This window comes from Emydura macquarii, unplaced genomic scaffold (genome assembly GCF_026122565.2).
Source record: "Emydura macquarii macquarii isolate MOO-44397 ecotype Brisbane River unplaced genomic scaffold, CSIRO-AGI_Emac_v2 contig_320, whole genome shotgun sequence".
Taxonomy (NCBI): Eukaryota; Metazoa; Chordata; order Testudines; family Chelidae; genus Emydura; species Emydura macquarii.
In genome coordinates, this window is record NW_027130457.1 from 9,498,761 (window position 1) to 9,525,161 (window position 26,401).

General features: G+C 38.7%; 1 protein-coding gene across 2 annotated transcripts in view; it reads left to right on the forward strand.

Moving 5' to 3' along the window:
• Window positions 1–1,035: 1,035 nt before the first annotated feature.
• The window catches only part of CTNND2 (catenin delta 2), a 1,025,780-nt gene continuing 1,000,414 nt past the window's right edge, over window positions 1,036–26,401 (forward strand). For both annotated transcript variants that reach the window (XM_067570033.1, XM_067570040.1), the window contains exon 1: window positions 1,036–2,545. In XM_067570033.1, coding sequence (XP_067426134.1) covers window positions 2,509–2,545 — 37 coding nt within the window. In that variant the 5' untranslated portion in view covers window positions 1,036–2,508. The remainder of the gene's footprint in view (window positions 2,546–26,401) is intronic.

A 26,401-nucleotide genomic window follows, 5' to 3' on the forward strand; every position in this document is an offset into this window, starting at 1 on the left:
CAGGTTATCTTTTTTTGAATGGTCTTCTTGTGTGCTGCCTTCTCTTTGATCAAAAGAAGCAAATCTCCTCCTCCTGATGCTAAAGCTACTTAGTAAATGAGACAGTGTCAAGGTGGGGTGCACATTACATTCTGATTTTTAATCTTAAAATTGAAAGAAAATATGTTTTATTTCCCTTTTGCTATTTAATTAGCTAATCAGGGATTATGGGACTAATACAAATCAGAAGTGGAATAAGTAAGCAAAACAAAAATACACACCCAAAACATAAAACAAATATAAAGAACATAATATGGTTTTGGCATTGGGAGTTAACGTGAATAAATGATCTGAAAATACTATCTTTGGTCACCCCACAAAATTAATATTAAAAATAACTTTTACTAAAATGTTAGTGAAAAGTAATGTATGCAGTGTTGTTGCAGCTGCGCTGGTCCCAGGATACTGGAAAAATAAGGTGGATGAGGTAATATCATTTAGTGGACCAATTTCTATTGGTGAGAAAACAAGATTTCCAATTTATATAAAGCTCTTCTTCATGTCTGATCATAAAGTATCATTTAGGGTTGCTTGGGAAAATTGTGGAAATCACCAGGCAAAAGGTGGCAGCAGTGAGTCATTCTGAAATCTGATCTCGGTGGCAATCATTATTACTGAGTCTGCTCAATCTGTATGAAAATATATTTTTGAAATTCACATCTGCTAAGAAAGTGCCTGCTAATTGCAATTTGTTGACAGACCATTAAATGACTTTGTTCTAAAATTAGAATATGTACTTGGGTGTCAACGATTTAAAAACGAAAAAGGAGAAACTGGTCCCCCTCCCTCGACGGAAACAGAAGCCTTTCTTGTCTCCGAAACACACAGCTCTCATTTACCAGACTTCAGATGCTCTAGATCTGGTATAACTGAGACCTGCTATTAAATGTAGGCGTCACCCTGCCAGCTCAGCTGCCGACATGGTTTTGTTGATTGTTGCAGCTGTGCTCAGGTCACTGCTAAGAAGGCAGATTAACGTCTTTCCCAAACGAGAAAACTTTGCTCAAGGAAATACACCGCAATGGGGCTGGTGGCTGGGTTATGGCTGCAATGGTATTTTTACCTACGTTTCTGCATTAGAGCCAGGGGTTAAAGCTACACGCTTGCCGTGTTTCCTCAATCACTTTGGCAGTCCGGAACGAGACCCCTGGAAATAGTTTAAGTGGATTTGCCATGTAAGGACAAGTCAGAGAGGGATTCAGAGTAGTGAGGAAGGAAAGCGAGCGAGTCAGGAGCAGCGACATAAGCAATTGCTCCATTGTTTAGGTAGTTGACCAGAAGTTTGAACGCGCTCAGCTAAAGCTGGGAAGGTAGCCGCCAGCCTGTGGTGGCTGCTCAGCACCAACGGCCTGCCCAGATCACCCTACGCCTCAGCCTCCCATAAACAGCTCAGCAGCACGGCTCTGCTCTCCCCTACTCTCACCCGTCGGAGGGTAACTCAAGGGCATTTCCCACATCTCTTTCCCTGGTCCTCCTGCAGCAGCTGTACTTCAGCGTGCGTGGGTGGGTGTCCCTGCGAGCGCATTGTTCCCCGGCTGTATCCTGCTCCGCCACACGCACCTGCGCTATTAACTCGTGCCCACTCACTCAAAAGCCCCCTCCTCCCTTTGCTCCCTCCATTTCCCCCTCGTGATCGCTGCACATGGCTTTCTCTGGCTCTGCGGTGCTGGCCTTTCTTCTCCCTTGCTCATGAAGCCCCACTTCAAACAAAGCAACGTGCACGCCCTGCCTCAGGGGAACGGCAGAGGGGGTGGGGTGTGCAGCGGGGAGGGAAACGGCCCAGCTTCCCCGCGAGGATGCACCGGCCCTAAGATAAGCCTGGCCGAGGCGCCCCGCTTTCCCCGCCAGCTCTGCAGCCCCCCGCCGCGCCTTCGCCCAGCCTGGGCTCTGCTGCTGTGTGTCGCTCCCCGCAAGCCCGCGGCGCGCGCCTGCCCGGGACCTGGCGGTTCGAACGCTGCCCGGGAGGAGCCTCGCGCCCCCTCCTCGTCAGGCGCAGGTGGCGGCGTCTCAGTGAGCTCGAGCGAGCGAGCGAGCGTAGCCGCCCGCCCCAGCCCAGGCTCATCAGCCGCACCAGGCGCGCGCTCCTGCCGGAGCTGGGAGGAGAAGGGGGCGCAGCGGCAGCTGTGACTGTATCGTCTCCAGCCCCAGCCGGCGGCGGATGTGCCAAGCGGCATCCGCTGCACCGGATCGCCGCTCCTGAGCCTGGCAGAGGCGCGGAAGAGGGGGGGAGGAAACCAGAGGCTGATCCAGAGACTTTGCCTCTCTAGAACGGGCGGTGGATGTGGAGCCAGCCTCTCCCCCCCGCAGCAGCCGCCGCCAGCAAGCAGTTGTCCCACGGCAGAAACCAGCACAACCACGCAAAGCGAAGGATGCTGCAGCTGGGCAAGGTCAGGACCTTGCATTGAAGCCCGGGGGCGCCGCACACACCTTTCCTCCACCCCACCGGATTGAGGATTTTATTTATTGTGGATGCTTGGGAAAAAGCAGGCAGGGTCGACGCCGTTCGGTGAGTGCAATTGCGATCGTAATGGTGCCAGGTTTCTCCTCTCCTGCTCTTGCATTATTTCGTCTGCTGTTGCTAGCCATAGCCGGTATTGGCTTTTGGTACCCACATTGCAAAGGTCCCCCTCCTTTTTAGAAGGCAGCTGTGTTTGGCCCTGGCAACATTGCTTGTGCCTTTCGCGGAGAGATAATAAAGTGTGTGCTTTTTCCTCTGTCCCCCCCCCCCCTTGCCTTGCCTTATACGTTTGTCGCTTGCATATGTAGGGCATCAGCAATACTAGGTTCTCTATCCTGCAATGATATACTCATTACAGCAGTGAAGTCATAAAAATACCAGGGGAGGGGAGGGGGAAATAGACCCTGCTCTTCCATATAGTCCTGGGCTGCTGTGGTCCATGGCATTACTCTATTTGCAAGAATGAAATTGAAATACTTAGTCATACGTCCATGTCCGCTTCTTCCCTACATTGAAAACCCTTGTAGTCTATATTTAGAGACATCAAATCGTGAGATTTCAGTGCAGCCAGCTGGGTTTTCGGTCATATGGACAGTGAAGTGACAATAAGTGTTTGGCTTTTCTTCTTTGGAACCAATGTCTGTGAAATATCCGGCTGGAGCCGGGGGTTGGGGTGTGTGATGTGCAATGTGATATTTGGTTGATCTATAATTAATGGCTGAAAGGAAAGATGCATTTCTCTTCTTTTCCCTCCCCTTACCCTTATTCTGGTGTATAGTGTGCTCGCATCGATTGCTTCAAACGTAGCCTCAGTTGAATCAAGTCACTACAAAGGAGGTGAAGCAGCAACCATACTACTTGTGATACAGAAACTGATCTGGGCGACAGTTTTTTAAGAAATAACGCTAACAAAAGATCATTTTAATGCCCGTCTTAAGTTTCCCCTTGACTGTGTGGTGGGGGAATAAAAACGTGAGAAACAAAAATGAGAAGCCTGGTTACTCTGGTACATTTTATATTACATGCTTTAAATGTTAGGGCGTGATTTGCTTTGGCTCAGGGATTTATGATTAAATTTAGTGATTAATTTCATCAAGGAAACTTGCAGTGGTTTACTAAAGATAATTTAGAAAGGGATAGGCTTTATTAAACTGTCAGGTATTAACTTTTATGAACTGCAGCAATTGCAGCTCTTGATATATAAACACTTCAAAACATTGGTGTGATTTTTTTTCTATTGACAGCAGCAAGAGAAGACGAATTAGAAACTTTTTAGATTCAGTTCTTTCATCATACATCCTGACATGTATGTATAGTATGCCTGTTCATATCATTATAGTTCTTACAAGACATATTAGAGGGTTTTTCAATTTTCAAGGAAGAACTTACTGTTATTATCTAAGACAGGTAAAGGACTATACAAAATCATGTAACCTGTATTTAAACCTATTGTCTATGCCTGTGAGAGAGACTGAAGGAAAAACATCTTCTAGATACTCATTCCATATAGTTTATTTATTTAAATAGAAGTCTACTAAGTTGTCCAATCTAATTTTGATCAGCTGTCTGTGAGAAGAGAGAGGTTGGTAATTTATTTGTGATTACATTCATTATTGATTTTTTTTTTTTTTTTTAATTCAGGTAACACTTCAAAGTACTCAGTAAATACAGTACTACAGCATGGGTTAGGTTTAAGGAAAGGAAGTTACTGAATACTTTCCTTATTAGCCCTTGACTCACAAAATCACTTTAGGGCTTGCATGAATCCTTTTATGTTAGCACTTTATTTGCAAAAGACTGAGAGGCTTATGATAAATAAGCAAAACATATACATTTTATAAATCCTCAGATGCTTCTTTAAAACCAATCCTGTGCAAAGTTTATGCAGCTATATTCTATTCCGAGTATAAATGAGTTATCTTTTCAAAGCTTTGTATGCATACCAGTCTAAACAGAAAAGCTGGATAGAAAATTTTATTAGATAATCCTTATTAACAGAACTTGATCAATGGTCCAGAACTGTGTTATTTGAGGAGCATGATATGTTGAATGCTGCAATGTAGAAACATGAGATCACATCTTCAGAGACAGTGCCTGTAGTCTGTTATATAAGAGAGATTTTGAAAAAAGGAGTAGTGGACTATGCTCTGTGCACATACCATAGGAAATAACCTTCAGAGCTGCTGGTAGGCAGTAAAGAAATTCATTTATTTCTGAATGTGAGTTGCAGATCTTATGATGGATTACAAAGTACAAGGACTCACAGAGCAATCTATGGAAGGAATCTACAGATACTGTAGTTGAGGTTTGTTTCTCAGATATTTTAGTTGAAGTTAAAAGTAATAGACAGCATATTAATGAAAATAACCTAAGGTAGTTTCGAGCTCATTATTATTATTTTTTTTTTTTTAAAGTTGCTTCATATAAGGAACTTCGACACACAACTGCACTGAATAGAAATAGTATCTGCTTTAAAAAAGTTTGCATAATTCTTATTTTAAAAATTTGCCCCAATCACAACAATTAACTTGATGCCATCAGACAGCAAAGGTAACTTGTTTGTTTATTTAGATGCATGTATAAAACTAATTTAATTATATTTTGTTTAGTACTAAAGAGGCATGGAACACTTGTTTTAAGGGGTTTTTAAAATAGGGATGTAGATTGACATGTAAATGAAGCAGATAATAGATTCAGCAGAGCTCATGAGTGTTCAGTTTTGCACAAAATTTCATATACACTTTCTACTTCATGGTTCATTGTAATATGATTTTTACAGCATATCAGTTAGAAATTTCAGTTTAACCTCATTAGGATTTTAAATATGTACATTTTAATAATGCTAGCAGCAAATACTGCCAAAATTATCAGTAGTCAAGGGAGAAAAAATATTTTGAGTTTCTACATATTTCAGAAAATATGGGTTCTGATTTTTCTGCTTCCTCTTAAGATGATTACATCTAAATTAATAATTATTTATAACATAGTGTCTGCACACTATATGCATTATGTTTGTCACAGACCATTGCAAAATGCATCTATTTTCTGAATTTCTAAATAAGATCTTCCAAAATTGACAAGCTTGGGCCAGTAATATTGCTATTGAACTGCTTGTCTAGTAAGACTTATTGCAAAATAACAAAATATAATATATAAATACCTGATTTAATCATATCTATTGGATATGCATTACTTAATACAGTAATACTGCTTTTATTTTTCGCAGAATTATAGATTGGCTCTTAAATACACCATTTTATTTAAAATAAGAGCTCCTGTACCCCCTGCAAAAGTCGTTAGTCCCATCAAAACCCTATTTATTTATTGCAACTCAGGAAAGCTCAATCTTATTTGCTGATGTAGGAGCTTTCAAGAAAACCAGTACATCCTTTCCTTACCAATCTACATCTTAATTGCAGTATTGCCTTCACAGGAGGGAAGATGCTGGCCTACTACTCCCTTCTGGTGCATCTCCTTGCTGCTTTTGTGTAGGTCTATTCCTTATGCTACTCACTTCTAAAATAAGGGTTCTTCTTAATGGGGCAGTCTTGAGTTCCATATCTCCTAAGTCAATTCAGGTCTTATTTTGTGGGTGCTAGTGGATAGGGGTGTGTCTGCCCCGCTCTTATACTGCAGGACCCAGGAAAACCTCCACTTTTATGAATGAAATATAAACGGATTGAAAGCAGATTGTCTAACCAGAATCATCCCTAGTGCAGTGGAGACATTTTAAGTTTTTGAAGTCTAATTCCTAACACTATATTGTATTTATTTTGATATGACTGGGTAACCAGATAAACATGGCTAGATGTAAAAAGTAAATTTAAGTATAAATGCTAGTTCATTATACCAGTTGCTACTTTGAAATATGTTTGAATGTCAATGCAACAGCTTTTTATATTAATATAAAGTATTAAGTATGTCAGATAAATAGTTTCTGGCAAATTCATAGCCAATCCATCGTACTGATTAATAACCTGCCTGTTTTTGTTTAGGGAACTCAATTATGGTCATAACAGTAATTTCAGCACAGACAGAACATGGAAAAGCTTGTATCATCATATCTTCTTTTTCATTGTATGTTTATCCGAGCAGACTCTAGTTTCTGAAAAATAATCTTGTTCATAATGAAAATATATATGGAATTTGGAAGTCCTTATACTTGTGTATGTAATATTACAAAGAAGAACATCCTTCTAATATCTTTTTTTGATAATATGGCCCATATATAATACAAATCTATTAACATTTGTTTCAATTCAATGACCAGAATAAATTTACTATATAATAACCGATTGGTTTCTTTTCATCTTCCCAAACATTTGGCAGAAGAAGAATGCTTATTTCCTCCTCTCTCCACTCAGCTCTGATGATCTCCCAAGCTGCTGATGGTTCAATCACTAATGTGCAAAATTGAGGACTCTTAGTAGCAAATTAATGCATAGCCCCTTTCTGAAACTGAGACGGTCCTCAATGGAAAGCCTCTTCCACTTTCAGTTTTATACCTTTTTTTTTATTTTCCTCTTCCAAAAGATCCAGAGCAATTTACCTGTGGCCACGGAAAAACTTCTTGTTGAGAGCATCAGTGCTGCTGAGGGGAAAAATCCATTCTACATACACAAAAAGTATATTATTTTGTTCAGTGATAGATGCAACAGCAACTTGCATTCATTTGTATTTCAAGTAGTCCATTATATTTTTGTTTTGTTGTATAGCATTAGAATATAGCTTTTTTTTTTTTTTTTTTTTTTAAAGCTGAGATTTTCAAAGGAGTTTAGGAGATTTTGGTATCCAATGAAATTCAGTGGGATTTGGGCACCCAACCCCCTTAGGCTCCCAACTGAACAACCTAGGGGCTTAGAACAATTGAATTGTTACACATCTTGTATAAAGTATATCTTTCTCTTAGTAAATATATGTCCACTTCCTAATATATTTTAGCAATACTAGTTACTACCACTACCTTGTTGAAACAGCCATCTACATTTTAGTCACACATCTGAACACTTACTGAGCCTAATAATTAGTAGGGTCCTGTGTGTGCACACAATATCCAATGGGAGTTTTGAGAGTGAGGATTTGTAATATGCACCGGGTGCAAGTCCGGGGTCGAGATATTTAACTTATAGGCCAAATGATGTCACTGAAAATGTTCTTCAAATGGAGTATTTGTAAAATTTGGGAAGCTAACTATTTAAAAAAAAAAATCCCAAAAAATAAAAAAAACCCAAAATGTGTATTGTCTGTAAAGATGTTTTAATTATTCCACCTAAATAGCAAATTTGGGATTCACATAATGGGTCATGGAGTTTAGATTTGCCTGAGTAAGGAATATAAGATGTGGCCCATATGTGGGGTTTTGAGGAAGGGGATAATGGGTAAATATGACCACCGTTTTAGAGATATTTAGGCACCTAAAGATGCAGATAGGCACCGAGACCCAGATCCTCAAAGGTGTTTATGCCCCTAAACTTCCATTGATTGCAGTGGGACCTTTGAGGATCTGGGCTCTAGTGGCATTTTGAAAAGCAATTAAGAAGGTTAGGTGCCTAATTTCCATTGTTTTCAATGGGAGTTAGGTGATTAGTAGCATTTTCAGAAGTGCCTAGCTGCATTTTTAGACATCTAAATATCTATGAAAATATGCCTGTAAGTGATTTAGGAGCCTAAATCTGATTGAAAGTCAATGGGAATTAGGATTCTAAGTGATCCAGGTTTTCAAACATGTTCTCCTATAAAATTCATCACTTATGAACTTGAGATTCAGTCAAAATCTACAAATACCCATGAAAGGTGTTAGAATACGATGAGATTAAGGATCTTGCTATATCTGCAGATTTTTTTTTGTTTTTTTTTTTTGTTACGCTGTTTGAGGAGGTCTTCCATCAAAAATATGGATGAGAAACTACTGTTCAGACCTTTGGGGATCATTCTAGGGGTGGAAAGATACTCTGGGTCATAAGATACATCTGAGCCTCTTGTAAAATCCCTAATAAAATTTTGAGGTACATTGTGGATATCAGGGTTTTTATTTAGGAATAATTTAGAAATCAAATGCCTGTATCGTATTTGGAATAAAGTAATATGAAGCTGGTGACATAGAAACATATATGAATCATTCTTTAAGACAGCTTTTATTTTGGGTGCATTGTACTGCAGCAATATTCTATTTATTTTTGTTTATATGACAGTCAAAACGTAAATATTTTGATTGTTTGAGACATTAAAAAATAGATACAAGTCTATAGTGTAATTGGGGGAAGAATTGATATAGGATAAGGGACACATTTTATGCTCAAGTCTTTTGGCACTGGAAATTGAAAGTGGAATTTCCTTGTTTTGAGAGCTTATTTGATTTTGCAAATTATGGTAGTCTTTAGTTCTATGATACACTCTTTCTCAAATAATAAAATATCATTTCTTTTCTATAGCTTCAGATTCAAGAAATCCCTGAAAAGAAGTAGGGGTGCTATGGAAATAGTAATATAGCACAACATGCCCAAGAGGAAATGTTAAGATTGTGCATGCAGTGTTAAATTTTGGTATTGCCTGATTTCTAGGTGCTTGACTTTGTAACCTTAACATTCTCAACACTTTTTATTAAAAATATATTTGGTGTACTAAAAATACCAAAGGAATCAATTTTTTATGTATATATTCCTTTTAGGGCAAATCATTTTTCGAGGCACTGCTAACAGGCTGAGGTTGCAGTATCTCCTGAGGCTTCTTGCTTCAAAGGAAGGGAATATTATCAGATAGTTACAGATCCACTGACCCACTCTGAAATCCGTTAGGAAACAGAGCGCTCTAGTGTGCGGGGCTATTGGACCTCTGTATGGGCTCCCCAAACCTCATCCTGGCATAGCAGCCTTAGCCAGGCTCTGCTGCGTCTAGGGCCTTTCATACCTCAAAGGAAGAGGGGGCAGTGTGTGACAACTTAGGCACTGCACTGAAGGGCATGTTTTTACAGTATTTTATGTGACTGAGTATGCTGGAGAAAGCATCTAATAAACTGAACATGTGTACATTTCTCTTGTGTTAAACTTTTTTTAAAAAAAGTTTACATGCTGGCAAACGACTTAACAAGTATTCTTCAATCATTGTCATCTTGTGCAATATTATTATTATTTTTTCCACACTTGGTGTTCCTCTTAGTTACTTGAGTCGTGTATTTCGTCTTCTGTTCTAAAAACAAACGTTTCTAGTGCTGGTTGTGGAGAAAATCTTGAAAATGTGACACCTTGTCCCTATTACCCCAAAGACTCAATTTATTACTTTTTAGAGTCTCATGGTTTTTAAACCAGTCTCCTGGTAGTTTGGGCAGCGCTTTGAACACTTGGGGTTGGCAATATTGCTTTGTAGGCTGCAGAATCCATTTTCAGCTGCCTATGTGAATAAAGAGGAGGATATTTGGCTCACTATGGAGAGAATATTTTTCTTAATTCCTTCTTGATGAGGCCTGAATTAGATGAATTACTACTTAAGCTTTCTATTGTCGTCTTCTATATTAACATTCCTTTTAAAAATGCATAGTATCCTATTCACTGACCCATTCTACCGATGTACAGCATTGTTTCTTCTCCACATATTATACATAAAATTGGCTGTACTTTTAAGACTTTAGGTTGCCACCGTCTACTCTCCAAGTACACACGTTTATGAAGGTTCTTTCTTGGTATGCTCAGTTGCTCCTGATCACTTATTTTACACATCCTGGATTTTATGCACCTCCTCTTTGTCTTTACAAGAGCAAGGTACAGTATTGCACAGTAGGCTCAAGGACCTTGATGGGCTGTGACTGTAATCTCTTCAGAGAAAGATGAGCAGATAGGTCAAGTCAGTGAATGTTTAAAATCTAAGGTAGTTTCTTTATTTGTGTTTTTACCTGCAACTAATCACATAATACAAATAAATACTTAATGTTAACACAAGTGTATGTTAAACAGAATCCATAAAATGATTTTTAACATGCATTTAATGCATGCTTCAGTTATATAAGTGTTAAACATATATGTTAAAACACATTCATGGAAATAAGTGTTTTAATGTAACTGTAGTATCAAATTTTTTCTAATACAGTTTGAAGGCATATGTTTCTGGTCAAGTTACAGGCCATTAACATTTCACTCCGCATTTACTGGAGAGCTGCAGATGCGAATTCTGTGTGGTCACTGTCACAGAGAACACCCAAAGCATGAATAATGCTCATTTTTCTCTTTCAGAAGGAGCAGGTACGCTCTCCTCATCTCCAGTCTGTGTTCTTTGGCTCTGTGAAGCAACCATTTCAGTTTCTTTCTGTTTGAGGAGTTAAAGGCAGAATGGCAAGACTCATTTGTTACTAATGCAATTATAAAACTGTACCTATGCACCAGCTCCTCTCCCTTACTGGCAAAATTGACTGAGGTTTGCTCATTCACCTTCCATACCCAGTCTCTGTGGATATTTTTAAATGAAGCATGGTCAAGGCATCCTGAGCTCACATTAGGTGCACTTCTCAGCTCTGTTTTTACCCCTTAGGTATGGTGACAATTTGTTCTCTGAGATCCCTTCAATGCTATTTAGAGAGATTTGTGAATTCTTGGATAGAGTACATACTTAACTAGAAAGATTAAATATTTGTATGTAAATAATATTTTAATATAGAAGCTGACTTTTACAAATCAGACTGAAAGTTTACCTTCTCTTCGTTTGTATAGAATTTAAAAAAAAACTTACTTTCAAAATATCTTGTGACATAGGTTCAGCTTAGCTTTCCAGGATTTAGTACAGCTATATATAAAATAAGGAACTGTACACGGATTTTAACAACTTATCTTTCTTATGGGATGAAGTGTACATTCCCTCATATAATAGTACTTAACGTGAGTCAAAGTGCTGCATAAGCTTTAATTAATCTCAGAATGCTCAAACATCTTAAATCTCTGAGATATTCCAGGCTAACTGGCTGTAGAGAAACACCCATGAGTCCCTGAGTGCCTCCATACTGACTTTATTGTTTAGGGTGACCATATTTCTCTATGCTGAATACAGGACACCTGCTAAAATTAGTTCTGTTCAAGCAATTTCAATGGCAATCAATCAGAACTATGCAGTACAAATGTTCAAATTAACATCAAGTTGACTGAGCACCTCTTCCCCCCCATCTCCCTGGTTTAAAAAAAAAAAAAACCTGACCCAGAACCAGGCACCAAAATGGACCAGGAACATAAGTGCACCTACCAGCCTGTGCTGCCCCGGCCAATAGAGGGTCAAGAGCCCCCTGTGACGGCCCACATGATGGGGGGTGCGCAGATTTGGTTGGTGGCTGGGGACAGGCCCGCCTCTTCCAGTACCTGATGCTGCATCTTCCTGGCCTGAGGCCACCGCCTGCCCTCGCTCACCAGCTGCTGCAGAGCACAGTCAGCGGTGGCCGGAGACTGGACTTAGGAGAAAGCCCTGCTGGCCGAGCCAGGATCGACTCCAGAGCCGGCATATGGCGGGTGGGCAGAGACTGTGCTGATGGACCGGCAGGGGGAGCAGCCCAACCCCACATAATGCAGCCTTGCCCCGCCACCAGCCTTGCATACCCACCCGCATCGGCCCCTGGACCTCCCCACTCACTGCTGGTGGGTGGGTGGCTGTCAAGCAGGACCCACCATGGCTGCAGCCATCTTGTTATGGTTCCTTCTGAGTGTGGGCCCAGCGCTTTGGTTTCATTGGCACCACTGTAAACCTGGTACTGATCAGGAAGCAAAAAATACAGGATAATTTACCAATTTTTGAGAAAAAGTTGGGACACCTGCGAGAGGGCTTAAATATGGGAAATGGAACGTATGGGTTACCCTACTTTTGTTGCTGTTGGAAGCTTGCTGAGTGTCTTCAGTTGAGTTTCTGTCTCATGTCTTTAGTTTGGACTCATCTTTTGTTTGTATGTATGTATCTAATTGAAGTATTTATAAATACTATGGCAAGTAGCATCTAGGCACTGGTATATCAGAACACTTAAAAGAAAAAGTGTGTTATGCCATACGAGTCATTAGAATTAATCTGTGTGCGCTTTTTAAAAAGTATTTGTTCACAAGCTAGGATATGTGAGGTTGTTTTCAGCAGAAAAGATGTGACCAGTCTCCTCTTTATTCACCTAAAAACTATAACTGTACAGTCTATAACTGGAAATCATTAGGGAATAGATATGCTTAGTCAAACCAAATAAATATGGGCATGTAGCTACTAATCTATTTAACTCTTATACGAAGATTTAAGGAATGATTTGTGCAAGAATGTATATGAATTCTCCAGAACCAAAGGTAAGTCAGAAAACATGTCTAACCGTTCCTGTCAACACAGACAGGCTACCAGTGGTTTAACAATATGACTGGCAACTCTAGGCCTGTCAATAGAACTTCCTGTGAAATTTACCAAGGAGCCACAGGCATGGCAGAATGTCATCTGCTTTAGTCACCGCTTTATAACTGCCATCCAAAGTAGAGGCATGGAACACTGTGATGTTGTAAATGGCAAACCAGAACAAGAGGCATAGGGGAAGTAAGCAATTTGCAGTATTGTAAATGGCTCCCTGAAAAAGAAAAAAGTGAAATGCCTTTTCTGAGCTTGTATGCACAAAACACATCAAACTTGCATACGTTTGGAATTATGACATTCATTACACTTGTGGATGGATGTTAATGGTAGACAACTGCTAAAATTCTTTATCTGCATATGACAGTATATTACATAGTCCTTATACATTTCATGCCATATATTTCCATGTTATTATAACTTTTACATTTTGTCTCAATATTGAGTCTGGTCTTGATCTTATCGAAATCAGCAGCCAAACTGACTATAATAGAAGGCTCATACTTACCAAATAGTCCTTCAGTCATGAACATTATTTCATTATGTGTTTGTTTGTTTATTCCGCTACTCCTCTGTGTTTGACTACTCAGTAATTCCACAATCTAGTGTCTTGTGTACAATTCTTTTGTAGGAGAATCATTTTGATGTGGCAGACACTTGATTATGATGTAACTGAATTAATGAGGCAGGAGGAGTGGTATGAGAACACAGAAGGTACTTTCCATTTAGGAATCCAGGTTTTGCTACACTGGATCAGATCACTGGCCCATCTTGTATGGCATTCTGCCATCAACCATGACCAGTATCCGATTTGCCAACTACGTCCATTTAATATTGCTGAATCTCAGACATTCAAACATTGAGTGAGGCCTCAAAAAATCATGAGACTGACTTAAAAATAAGATTTTTAAAGCAGTAATTCTTTTTCTTTGCTGTCTGATTTATGAATGTTTAAGTTATACTGAGGGCACATTTTAAAGATGTTCGGGGTTTTTTTTCTTTTTTTGGTGGGTTTTTTGTTTTTGTTTTTGCTGCAACTGTGAGGGCTAGTAACTTACTTTTTAAATTAAAGCTGAGATTCTCATGTAGCTGCAATTCTCCAGGAGTTGGGTCTTGGAGTAAAACATCAAATATTACAAGACTTGCAATAAAATTGCAGGGAATGGCCACACAGCTGGCAGGAAGCACTGTTACGTTGTTGGTTTTCCCCAGGTGTTTCAGGTCAGAATTCAAGTTACATATTGTGTGAAGGTGCAGAGATGAGGTGTGTATGTTAAAAACATTGGATTTGAATGAGAAAATGTAGAAAAGGTGAAATTAAGTTGCAAGTGTTGGGTATTGAGAACTTATTTCGTAATTTACAGGCTTTTTTATGGTTGTGTTGGTGGAGTAGGAATTTGAGCAACCTTAACTGTGTTTAACTAATTTTTTTTTGTTTGGTGGAATATGTGTATGTATTGTATTTGAAAAACTAGAAGAGAAACTTGTGACTATGGTAGAGATTTTCCGAGGCACAAATGGTAGTTAGGCACCTAACTGCCATCTGTGCCTTTGAAAATCTCCCTCTCTGTCACTAGTGAGTATTGCAGTAATCCCAAATGTATGCCAATAGAAACTGTTTAAGTACCCTAGCACTTTTTTTTTTTTTAAAGCCAAACATATTAATTAGAAACATTTTAGTGTTTGTTTTTATAACTTTTTCAAACGTACGTACACACAGAGGGAGACCCAAGCAGGTGCAAAGGCAAGATGATATATTGCAGCATTTCAACACAAATTTTGGATGGCCACATCATTCATGACTTCTGAAGTTATGACTGGGTCATCCATCCCAAATGAGAGTCTAACCTATATTCTATACCATCATGTACTATGTATATGCTATACATGTGTTAGAAAACTATTTTAGGAATGTTTTAGAGTTTTAAACAAATTTACTGGGATTTTTCCCAGCAGATGAAGTTTAGAACATCCAGCACCCACCCCCCACTTCCACAATGAGTTGGGTTTCAGCTAAATAGTAGGTCTGAGTTACATCTGGAACTCAGGAAGGGCCTCCCTTGGTGGAAGGTCCTGGGCTGAGGCCTATTTAGCTGAAGGGCAGTAAGGCTAGTCTTATAAATATCTGTACTATATGACTTCGTACTTGCAAAATTAAGAAAAGATACAATAGTTCTAGTTCTCTGTCCATTTTTTCTCTTTTAACTGGTGATTCCATCCACGTTTTTTTGTAGAAGATTAGAAACTTTGATGACATTTTATACTCTTAAGATGTCTTTATGCTTACTGTTGAAGTATTTATGGAACATAGCTATACCGTGTTACATTTCACGGTACGAAAAATTAAAAGTAAGGATGGGCTTGTGCTCCCTTTCCCTCTTCTTTTTCTCATGTGATTCACTTTTAAATCTCTATCAGGATTTACCTGCTAAAAACTCTGAATTGCAAAGTATTATGTGATGTGCTTTGATGCTTTAATTTTCATCTTGGTAGGTGTAGAGTAGAAGAGTTAAAAAGGGACTTCTATTTAAGGTTTATTGCTGCTGAGCTAAAAGCATTAGGCATTAAACATAGCATATATGTAATAGCTCTTGACTATCATTCATAAAAATATAACAGATTCAGAAAGCAGCATTATCACCCTGTCCGCTTTGAATTTGGTCTAGTATGCTTTTGTTTTAAAAGAATTTGGTGTCCCATTCTAAACAATGGTTTCTAAAATGGCTTAACAATTATTTTAACTTAACAAAAATAGTGTTTGGCTGCTAATGGATTAAATAAAACATTCATATAATAAGTTTTATGCTTTAAAGGTAACTACACTGCTTTATTTTTTATCCTTAAACATGATTTATTTCCTGCTGTCTGCCATACTGCAGACACTGCCACATGTTTTAAGAAGAGGCTGATTTTCCCTCTTTCTCCCCCCTTTACCCCTACCAAGATCCAGTACATGGCAACATGCTTTGGATATGAGAACTCAGCTGAAAGGGTGAAATTCATCCATGTTGCCACAGGCCAGCACAAAGATATTTGCTTCATGCAAACCTTCTGTATGTTAAAGAGAAGCCTAAGCATCATGGCCTCATGCACCGTCTCTGTGCCAAGAAGAGTGTCTGTATGCTGGTCTCTCATATGCTTATGCAGAAGGCTGCAGAACAAATTTTATTATGACCTCAGTTTGGTTCAAAGAGGAACTCTGTTTCCAGAATACCAGTGCTGAGTGAATCATCAACACATAGCATATCATTGGTGCTTTACGAAGAATAATAAATCATCACATGAGCACTTTATCAATTTCTTCACATACAGAATGGAATATGACTATATCCTTTTTAACCATCAGAAATGTGCATATTTAGAAAAACTGTGCGCTGTATATCCATTAACTGTTTTGTGTATAAAAATGGCATACAAAAATGAAGATGGGGTGGATTTATTTTATCAGACTTCCCTAAGCAAATGTTAATAGTTACTTGTACTATATATTTTTTTCCAGATGCCCCAACAAGATAAGGGCCCTATTGTGCTAGGCAGTGTACAAATACGATTCATAGATTATAAGGCCAGAAGGGACCGTTGTGATCATCAGGTCTGACCTCCTGTATAACAGAGGCCATAGGACTTCCCTCAGTTAATTTCTGTTTGAACTGGAGCATGCTTCTTTGGATGTTTTTCTATCTTGATTTAACGATTTCCAGTTATGGAAAATCCATCACAACCCTTGATAAATTGTTCCAGTGGTTAATTACCCTCACTGTTTAAAAATTTGAGCCTTATTTTGAGTCTGAGTATGTCTAGTTTCATTATCCAGTCATTGCATCTTGTTATACATTTGCCTGTTAGACTGGAGAGCCCTTTTATCAAATTTCTGTTCCCCATATAGGTACTTATGATCAAGTCACTCTTTAACCTTCTCTTTGATAAGCTAAAGAAATAGACTCAAGGAGCACAATCACTATGAGACACATTTTCTAATCCTTTAATCATTCTCAGGGCTCTTCTCAGAACTCTTTCCAATTTGCAATGTAATAAGAGAGTGTGTCTGTCCTGAAGAAGTCACAAGCTGAGTAGACAAGGTTGGGAGAGGAAACAGGCACAATGACTGGTTTAACGTCACACCACAGGTTCATGGCAAAGTTGGGAACAGAATTCAAGTCACCTGAATCCCAGTCGGTGCTCTAGCTACTTAACCATACAAGCTTTCCTAGTTTTTTTTTCTTCTTTTTTTGGAACATGGAGACCTTTTAAAAGATCTGAGATCTTTTATATCACTCCCCCAATTTTTTTTCTTTTCATATCCTGAATGCTTTTTCTTGCTTTCTGCCATTATATGTCCATATTTCTCATATGTATACTATCTATAAATACATAACTTGTCACACAGAATTTATTTTGGACTAGCTTTCTCAGACCCTCAAACCACTGTTTATGTAAACACATTTATATTTGTCATGTCTTTTTTCCAAATAGAATGAAACTGCAGTATGCATCCAGTCCTGTCCCCACTGATATCAGTGGCAAAGTTCCTGTTAGAGTCAATGGAAGTAGAAGCATTATCATTTGTTTTGTAACATTAGCTATTGTTCTTTTCACAAAAAAAGCAATGGCTTATTGGACATGATCACATAAACTGTGCTCACCAAATAAAACCCATAAAAAGGCTGATACAGCATTATCATCCCATTTTTAGAATTCTTCAAGTAAAATGTGTGCAAAAATTGGTTAAAATAGAAAAAATGCAGTAAAGTAAATTGGTGTCTGTTTTTCAACTTATAGCAGTGGTAAAATATTGCCTGGGAGATAGAAAAGTTACCTCAATTTGTGAAATTAGGATGAAGTTGATGGAATCTCAGTAAACGTTTGTCTCAAACAAAGTTTCTTTACTTTCTGATGAACTAATCCAGGATGGAAAAATCATGCTAAAACCATCTAAATAATGAGAGAAAATTAATGGCACCCTCTGGAGGTTCTATTCCTGCCTTGCCTGTGACAGCAGTTACATTTTGTTCCTGTTCCTTCCTGATTGTCTTTTTAGTTTTATTATTTTAAGCAGTCTCCAGATAGCAAGTGTGGATTGGGACAGTTCTCAGAACTAAAATTCTCTACCTGTCCGTCTATATGAAACAGAAAACAAGCTGAAATCTTTGCTTTGTCTCTTCTTTGACCTAATTTAAGGAAAACAAAAGTGCATTATAGATCTCTCAGGAGGCGAAGTCATCCAGAACAACAATTCCAAGAAAATGTCAGACTCTGTAGGGATCTGGAGAGCAGCCCAGGAACATGGGACACCTCTTACTTTTTTCTTCCAAAGATAATGTGTAGAAATCAAATGGGAAGTTGGGCATTATCCTTTTATTCACCTAGCTTACTGACTAGAGTTCAGTTTCTTTTTGTGTCTCAAATGCTGCACACGCTAGATTTTAGAAGTCTCATCACAATGAAAATTTATAAGCCACTCTTGAGAGTCTAGTAGTACCAGTCAGTTTAGAGTGTGCACTATATGATGATTAGAGGGCAAATGTCCACAACATAGGGAGTAATCCTGTTTTCTGTAAATTCCTCCACGTGGTTCCATTTTGCACCAACCATGCCTTGAGCTGAAGCCAATTTTACTTTAAATATTAGTAATGCGGCTTTCACTATAGGGTTGAAGTGCTAAATACAATAATTTAGATTGGCATAGCATTGCCCAAAGATGACATCATAATAGACACTACTTCTATTGCCTCTTCCAAGTTCTGGATGGCTTTGCTGACTTAATTTTGTGTATGAAGTGTGAAAGTATTAATAGTAGCTTTTCCACCACAGAAAAGAAAGCAATGGCAGAAAGATTTTTGCAGTGCGTTCTGAAGATGGATAGGCGTTGTCTCAATCTTATCTTTTACAGTAAATTGTTCCACAGTTGAGCACCCTTGACAGAGAACACTTTATCTCCTGCTCTGATGAGCTTTGTCCTAGGCTTCATTACCTCTGTTTTCACCCAGGAACTTATTTCCTTCTCACACTGCTTTTGCTAGGATATGGAATTGCTGCTCCCGGTGAGAAAGAGATATAGAGCTGTGTAATTACCACAGTGGTAATGTTCGATCCCATACTAACTTGTGGTGTATCTCCCAATGGTCTGACATATTTAATAGGAGGGGGTACCATGTGGATACTTCTTTGGGAATTTTCAGCTTTCAGTCAGAATGGAGGACAGTTGCTCATCACTATCCTCTAAGATCTGTCAGAAAGGAATGAATGAAGCCATCTTAGTATTACTTCATCAGCCTAGTCCAGGTCTCCTAGGTAGGCAGGCAATGCATTGCAGTGACTGTTTAAAGGCAGTTGATAGGTCCAGAACTATTAACTTGGATGGTTGACTTCTGTCTATGGCTGTAAGGATATTCACATTCGATGTTACTATAGCCTTTTCCATGCAATATTCAGTTTTAAAGCCCCAGTGGGAGAATTCTAAGACATTCTGTGAAGAACTGGTTTGGGCTGGTGGAACTGGTTTGTAACCACTTCCTAAATATGGTTGATTGAAAAGGAAAGATTGCAGACAGGATCCATTTTAGGATTTTATTCTGTTACCTATCATCGTATTATCTGAGTGCTTTCCACATACAATGCATAGCAATAGCGAGGTCCTTAGTGGATTCTCATGTCATGGAGTTTCTGGCTCTTTTCCCATTTTGAGGTAAAAAATCTGCTTATGATGGGTTTTTTGGAGGGAGGGAATCAATAGGAATTTGAGATTGGGGCAGGTGTTCATATTGTGAGCATCACTTATGGTGGTAAGGCTTTCTCAAAGAGGAAGATTTTGCAAAATTTCATAAAGATGGTCAGTGTGACCCATAAACGGCTCAGTGACAACTGGCAAAGGGGTTACAAGAATATCCTGACCCTGGTATGTACATTCTGGGTCACCAAAGAATATTATGAGGTCTTAAATAAAAGCAAAGGTCACACTGGTCATTTAATACCATTGTGAAATGTATGTACAGATATTCTAAGGTGTTCTGTATATTGAAAATGTGTTCCTAAAGTCTGTATCAAGGCAGAGATGATGAATAGGTTTCTGCTAGATAAAAGGTGGTTTAATCACCTGTCTATTGGTCCACATGTCAATTGAGCATTATAAAGCAACACAGTGGGGAATCATTTACATATGAAGTCTGTAGAGAGGCAGCATTGGAGAATGAGCTATGGTGGGTGGGTGGGGGGTGTTATCCTGAGTCTGAGTGCACCCATTGTTAACCTGCAAGGAGTAGCCCTGAGGAGTGTGCGTGGGTAGCTAACAGGCTGACACCCCGTTAAGCTTAAACTCTTCGCCTGATTTTTTCTGGAAGCTTGCTCCATAGCCAGATTCAGTCCGTCAAGAATGCCCTGTCCCCATCTCACACATGCTTTGATCTGAATTGTCTGAAGTCCAGTTGTCATGGTGGATTTATGAAATTTGGCCTTTGATGTAACTGGTGCTTGATCCATAAATTGCTTTGAAAATTAGGACACTGGCATCAAAATTTAACTGGGAACCAGGGGAAGGCTTGAGCATGCTTACAGTGGCCTGAGCCATGGAGAAGACAGGTAGCTGCATTCTGTGCATAGTCTTAAATTCTGTTTCATATATGCTAAATTACAGTAATCCAGCCTTGACATGTACAGATTACTGTGGCCGGGTTTTCATCCAGGAGAAACGGACAAAGTCTCCTAGCAATCCAGAAGTGAAAAACTGTATTTATGGGAATTGATGCTACCTGGTCATCCAAGCTTAGGAGTTGCATGGGCCCCAGAGGCTTCACACCATGTTGATGATAGGGATGGTATACCTTTGATGGATGTGGGGCTAACTGTGGCCAGCTCTTTGAAGCATTTCCCCTTTCTGACTAGCACTATTATGTTCTTGCCTGGGTTCAGTTTGAGTCAGTTGCTCTGGATCCAGAACCTAGCTTCCTGTAGTTGACGACTGATGATATTCAGAGATGGATTCTGGAATATCAGTCTGACTAATGCATATTTCATTAGACTGTCATTGGATTTCTCTCTCTGAAGCAGACACCGACTGTCTTTGTCAGCAATGGATCCAAGTGTCCTTCACTTGTTTTCAGCTGCCAATGGTGCAGTAGTCAGTCATGCACATAGTGGCATGCACATCTCAAATCTTTTAATTTCTGTTAACACAGTTGGACCAAATTCTGTAATGGATTTGAGTGGTCACACCCTTATGTTCCTGTTGTGATATCTTGGATACTGCAAGTCCATACTAGATTTGGTTGATCTTGTTAATGATATAGGATGCCTGCTCTTTGCAGCAGGCAGTATTTTGGTTTCTGTTTGGATGGGGATAATTTGGGTTGATTAGATGGCTTACAGTCTGGAAGAATTCTGCTGGTCAAAACTGTAGCAATGGTATGTCGGAGAAGAAGCATTTCTGTATCCAACCACAACTGCAACATACGTTTTCAGGAAATCTTTGTGTTACAAGTGAATGTCTTACATTATCTGTGTTCTAATCTTCTGCCTTGGGCTTTCATGCAAATCATAGTGATTCCCTAATGTTTTGGAGAGAGGGAGTATATTGATGGTAATGGATAGCCGATAATTGCAGTGTCTACTAGTTCTTCAGCACTCTGATCTTGGAGCTAATTAAAATTCTCTGTCAGGATGTGGAGAGATGGTCTAATTTCGCACTAGCATCCTCCACAGATATTAGCTTTCTAATGTTGTAGTTTTGTAATGGCAGGTACTTGGGATTTCTTGTGCTCTTTTACAAACGTGGACATTTTCAGATAATATAGATGCTTTTTTGTTTTGGCAGGTGATGCTATATAATTTTGACTACTACATGTAATTATGTGTAGTAGGATAAAAGTAATAGAATCTCATATTTCAAAGGATAGCCTGGCTGTCACTAGAGGTCAGGAAGATAGATTGATTGATTTTTATTTTACCATGTACAATGTTACACACTTGGCTAGGTGCATTGTTTGTTGTTTTATTTGCTTGGAGGTTTTTTTTGTTCCTGTAAATAGAGTGAAGCATTAGACAATAGCTACTGCCAAAGGCATAATATGGGACTTAGTGGACTAATGAACTAATACAGTATTTAAACATCCACTATTGCTGAAAGACACAGGAGTTTGATTTCTCTGTTTTTCTTTTTCTATATGATGACTACTTGTCAATCCCATCAGTCTAGAATTGTTGGATCTAAAGGAACAGAAAATAGAATTTACTTAAATGTTGTTTCTTCATTTCAGACACACCAATCCAGGATGACCCTGCATTAGTTTATAATTTTGGAGTAATTACACAAATGACTTCAAGTAAGAGTTTTTTAAAAAGTTTAATCCTTTTCAAACTTTTTGTTTTTCATCATCATGTTTACTGGTCAAATCGTTCTCTCTGGAATTCTGTTATTACTGCCTAAATGTTTAGCGTGTAGCTACTTTACAAATGATTGCTCTTTTATGTGGTTCCAAAAACTGTTTGCAACATCTAGTGTTATGTAGTTGATGTGCAAGGAGAGTAGTCATACATTCTTTGACTCTTTTTTTTTATTTAAATGTATGCCAGTGTTTCTAAAACCCAGGAAGGAATATGTGAAAATGAGTTCCCTTTCTAAGTTTCTACTATTGCACACATTCATACTGTATTATTGTAAACTGGATTTCTTTTACCAGAGTTTCACATAACACTAAGAAAGGTGTCTGCAAAATTGCGAGTGCTCTCCTGTCACTTTAATAGGACATAAGATTGTGACCTTCTCTCTTGTCAGAATAAAAACTGTTCACTAGCACAAAAACGTTACTTAAGAATTTTTGCAGAAGGCCTTTAACAGCTTTATTCTCACATAGTATGGAATATTTTTCCAGTGATAAAGACAGGTACCAGGATAGAAACTCTGAACAAGTTTTTAAAATATGAACATTTAACTTGTTTATATTTATTTGGAAATACAACAAATTTTCAAAAAGCATTAGTAACAGGAGCGATGCAATGTACAGTATGTTGTATCTTAAAATGTAATGGTGCTGTTTAGCATCTGTATATTTAAAATTGTATTATAATTTCTACAATAGTGACATCATTGTCTTTCAACCACAGCCCTGTGTTGGTCAGGATGCTGAGATGCATAGGGTGCTAGCATTGTGCCAGAAACCAGTACAATTCCACTAGGGGCTTTATTTGTTTTTTTTGGTTGGTTTTTTTTTTTTTTTTTTTTTTTTTTTTTTAGCACTGTGAGCTAGGACACTTTAACAGATGAACGTGAAGTTGGCTGATGTTTCTCTTCATTTCATGAAGCTAGCATTCTCCTAATTATAATTTTATGTATGTCTTTGGAAACCTACCAGATTACATTGGCAAAAAAAAAAAAAAAGTAATTTTGGTCTGAACAAACTAATTGCACAGAAAGCCAAGTCCTACTTTCCTTACTCTAATTTATAGTCTCATTGACTTCGGTGAGACTACTTACATGAGTAAAAAGAGCATGATTTGGCCTATCCTTGGTTATTCTTCTCTCCCAATTACTTTAATTTGTTTTCTAAATTAACTGGAGTACTAAAAGCTGACTGTGCTCATGACCTATTACATCTATATAGAGAATCGCTGTACACATCTGGATTATCTAATCTAGGGAGAATGTTAGAGCAACTACTAAATCTAGAGGACCAGATATTTTGCACCCAAGTATATTAAGGGTCGTCATGAGAGAGAAGCAGTTGAATGTGAGCTCCTAATAGAATGCATAGCTAAGAAGGCTAATTCAATTCTTGGATGTGTAAGCAGGAGAATACCCAGTAAGAGTTGGGAGGTGGTATTGCCCCTGCATACAGCATTAATGAAACCATTACTGGAATATCATGTCCAATTATGGCATCCAGAGATGAGCAAGGATGTTGACAAAATGGAAAGGGTTTAGAAAAGAGGAGAGAAAATATTTCTAACTCTGGAAAATATGCCTGATAGTGCGAGATTAAAGAAGCTCAATCAAGAAGAAGCATGGAGGTAACTTGACCAATTTACAAGTACCTACATGGAGAAGAGCTTCCTGACATTAGAGGGTTCTTTTAATTTAGTAGAAAAAGGCATAAGGAGGTCAAATGGTTGAAAGCTGAAGTTAAACAGATTCAGATTAGAAATAAGGCATACATTTAATTGTGGGTAATGCATCACTGGAACAATCTACTCAGGAATGTAGTGATTCTCTGTCATTAGTATTTAAATCAAGACTGGATAACTTTCTAAAAGATCTGATGTAATTCAAACAGTAGTCTTCAAACTTATAAATTATTGGGTTAGGTTCATTGGCCTGTGTTATGCAGGAGGTCAGACTATATGATTATAGTGACTTCTGGCCTTTGAAATCTCTGAATCCATGATTTTCCTCTTGCATTGTAGTGGTTATTCTCATATACAAGCTGGTGAACAACAATGTTCCACAATATACTAGACAGACCTAAATATAGTTTTGTTTTGATGTTAATATATAAGACTTGCAGGCCCATTTCTTCTTTCCAACTATATTTCCATTATCAAGAAAGTCACTAGTCCTCATCTTAATGGTTAAAAATCTTCAATTACCTCCCTCCCCTTTCACCTCCCTCCCTTCTAACCCCAAGGATTTGATTGCGGAGTATAAGACACTACTCTGCACTTTAAAAACAAAAGCCACACAGACAGACCCCCTGAGGGCCTGAGAGATGTTTCCCTCTGCAATCTGGACTGGTGTATAGTTGTCACCCCAATCCCTCACTCCTGGGCACCATCTTGCACTTTCCCCCACTGTGTGAACCCCTGGTCCTGGGTCAGCCCACGCACAGCCTCCTGCAAGCAAGCAGTCCCTGATTTAGTGAATGAGCACTTCTGGTCAGCCACTCATGGGATTATACAATAGAATGACCCAGAAAATACCCCCAGTCCCAGATGCAGCCCTAGGAACTACAGTGCTGCCTACTGGACTCTGCAATCTCATAGTCTGTCAATTTATCAAAGAAATTGATAATGCAACAACTCTGTCACTTTAAATGAAGTCTCTACACACCCAAACCACATGCACTGCTTTAGATAAAACAAACAATTAAGTTTATTAAGTACAGAAAGATTTTTAAATGATTATAAGCCAGAGGAAGGCATTTCAGATTTAATCAAAAGTAAATAAAAGGCAAATCAAATTCTAAATTAAACTTAACATGTCATTGGCCTTACAGTCTTAAATGGTTCTCACCACAGGCTGGTTGGTTGTCCACAGGGGGAGAGCCTGGTTGGGAGCCGGTCTTGATGTTGTTGTCTTGTAGATGGATTGCAAGAAAGATCTCTTAGGAGCGAAATGTCCACCCTATTTCAAATGGCGCTGTGTGCCCCTCTGGGGCCTCACATCTCCTCCTTCAGGGTCAGGTGACCAACAGTATTCCTGCTTGGTCTTCTCCATGTCCGGAGTCAAGGATTCATCGCCTTATCAGATGCTTAGTTTATTCCATTGTTCCTGGAAGAGCTGGATTGTTTTATGCATGCATTAGTGAGGTGTGCACTACTGTTGCTTTTAATGTTTGCCTAGATCGGCCTTAGAGCATGGGAGACACACATTTGGGAATATTACATAGAGCTTCATAACCTCACATATGACATTGCCAGAAACATACTACTATAACAATAATGTTCAGTATGTCGTGAGCATTCCAAAAACCCCTTACGTGACACACTTTGCATTAAACAATACACAGTTATACTATAAGGGTGAACATGAATGATACACAGTCACACCGTAAGGGTGTACATGGGGTGCGTTGTGTCACAACCTGGTCCTGCAGTATTTATTCAAGTAAAACACTCCCATGTACTCAGGCTTGAGCATTAAATTTCCTTCAAGACTACAGTATCATAAGGCAAATTGTAGTGTCCATCGCTCTTTCCCCACTTGTTTCTGGGAATTTATTTTGTGTTGAAGTGTGTGTTTTTTGTGAAGGCTATGAGGAAGGAGTTGGAGACAAATAGGACACTTCTTGATATGCAATATCTTTAAAATGAACTATCATTATGGGTTTAATTAGAAGGCAACACTAAAAGTTTTATACTAGGTTAGAGGTGCTCAGAGTGTAATTGGCTTTTGTAATGCTGAGCCAGTGAAAGTTAAACAATCAGCAGGCTGGGTGACCTGGAAGCAACACTTAAGGACATATCAAAGGGGTATTTATTGCCATGGTAAATAGCCATTCCTTCTAGATAGTTATGAAAGCAATGTTAAGTAGACTCAAATCTTTAATGTGTTTGCCTGTATTGATTGTTAAATTTCTAACTAGATACATCTAAACACAGATAAATACACTTAGCATCTACTCTTAATTCTCAATGTTAAATTTGCTTGTGGATACTAAAATCCTGTTCCTGTTTCATATTGCGTTCTACTGACTAAGACCAAAAGGAGATACTATCATTTAGATCATACTGATGGAGTAATAATGTTATGATCCTCATTTCTCTTTGAAACTTTTTATTTTATATAGTAAACTACCTGTGCTTTCATCAAAGCCCATGTGACGGAGTTACCTGTGAGCACCCATCTTGCTTCAACTATAA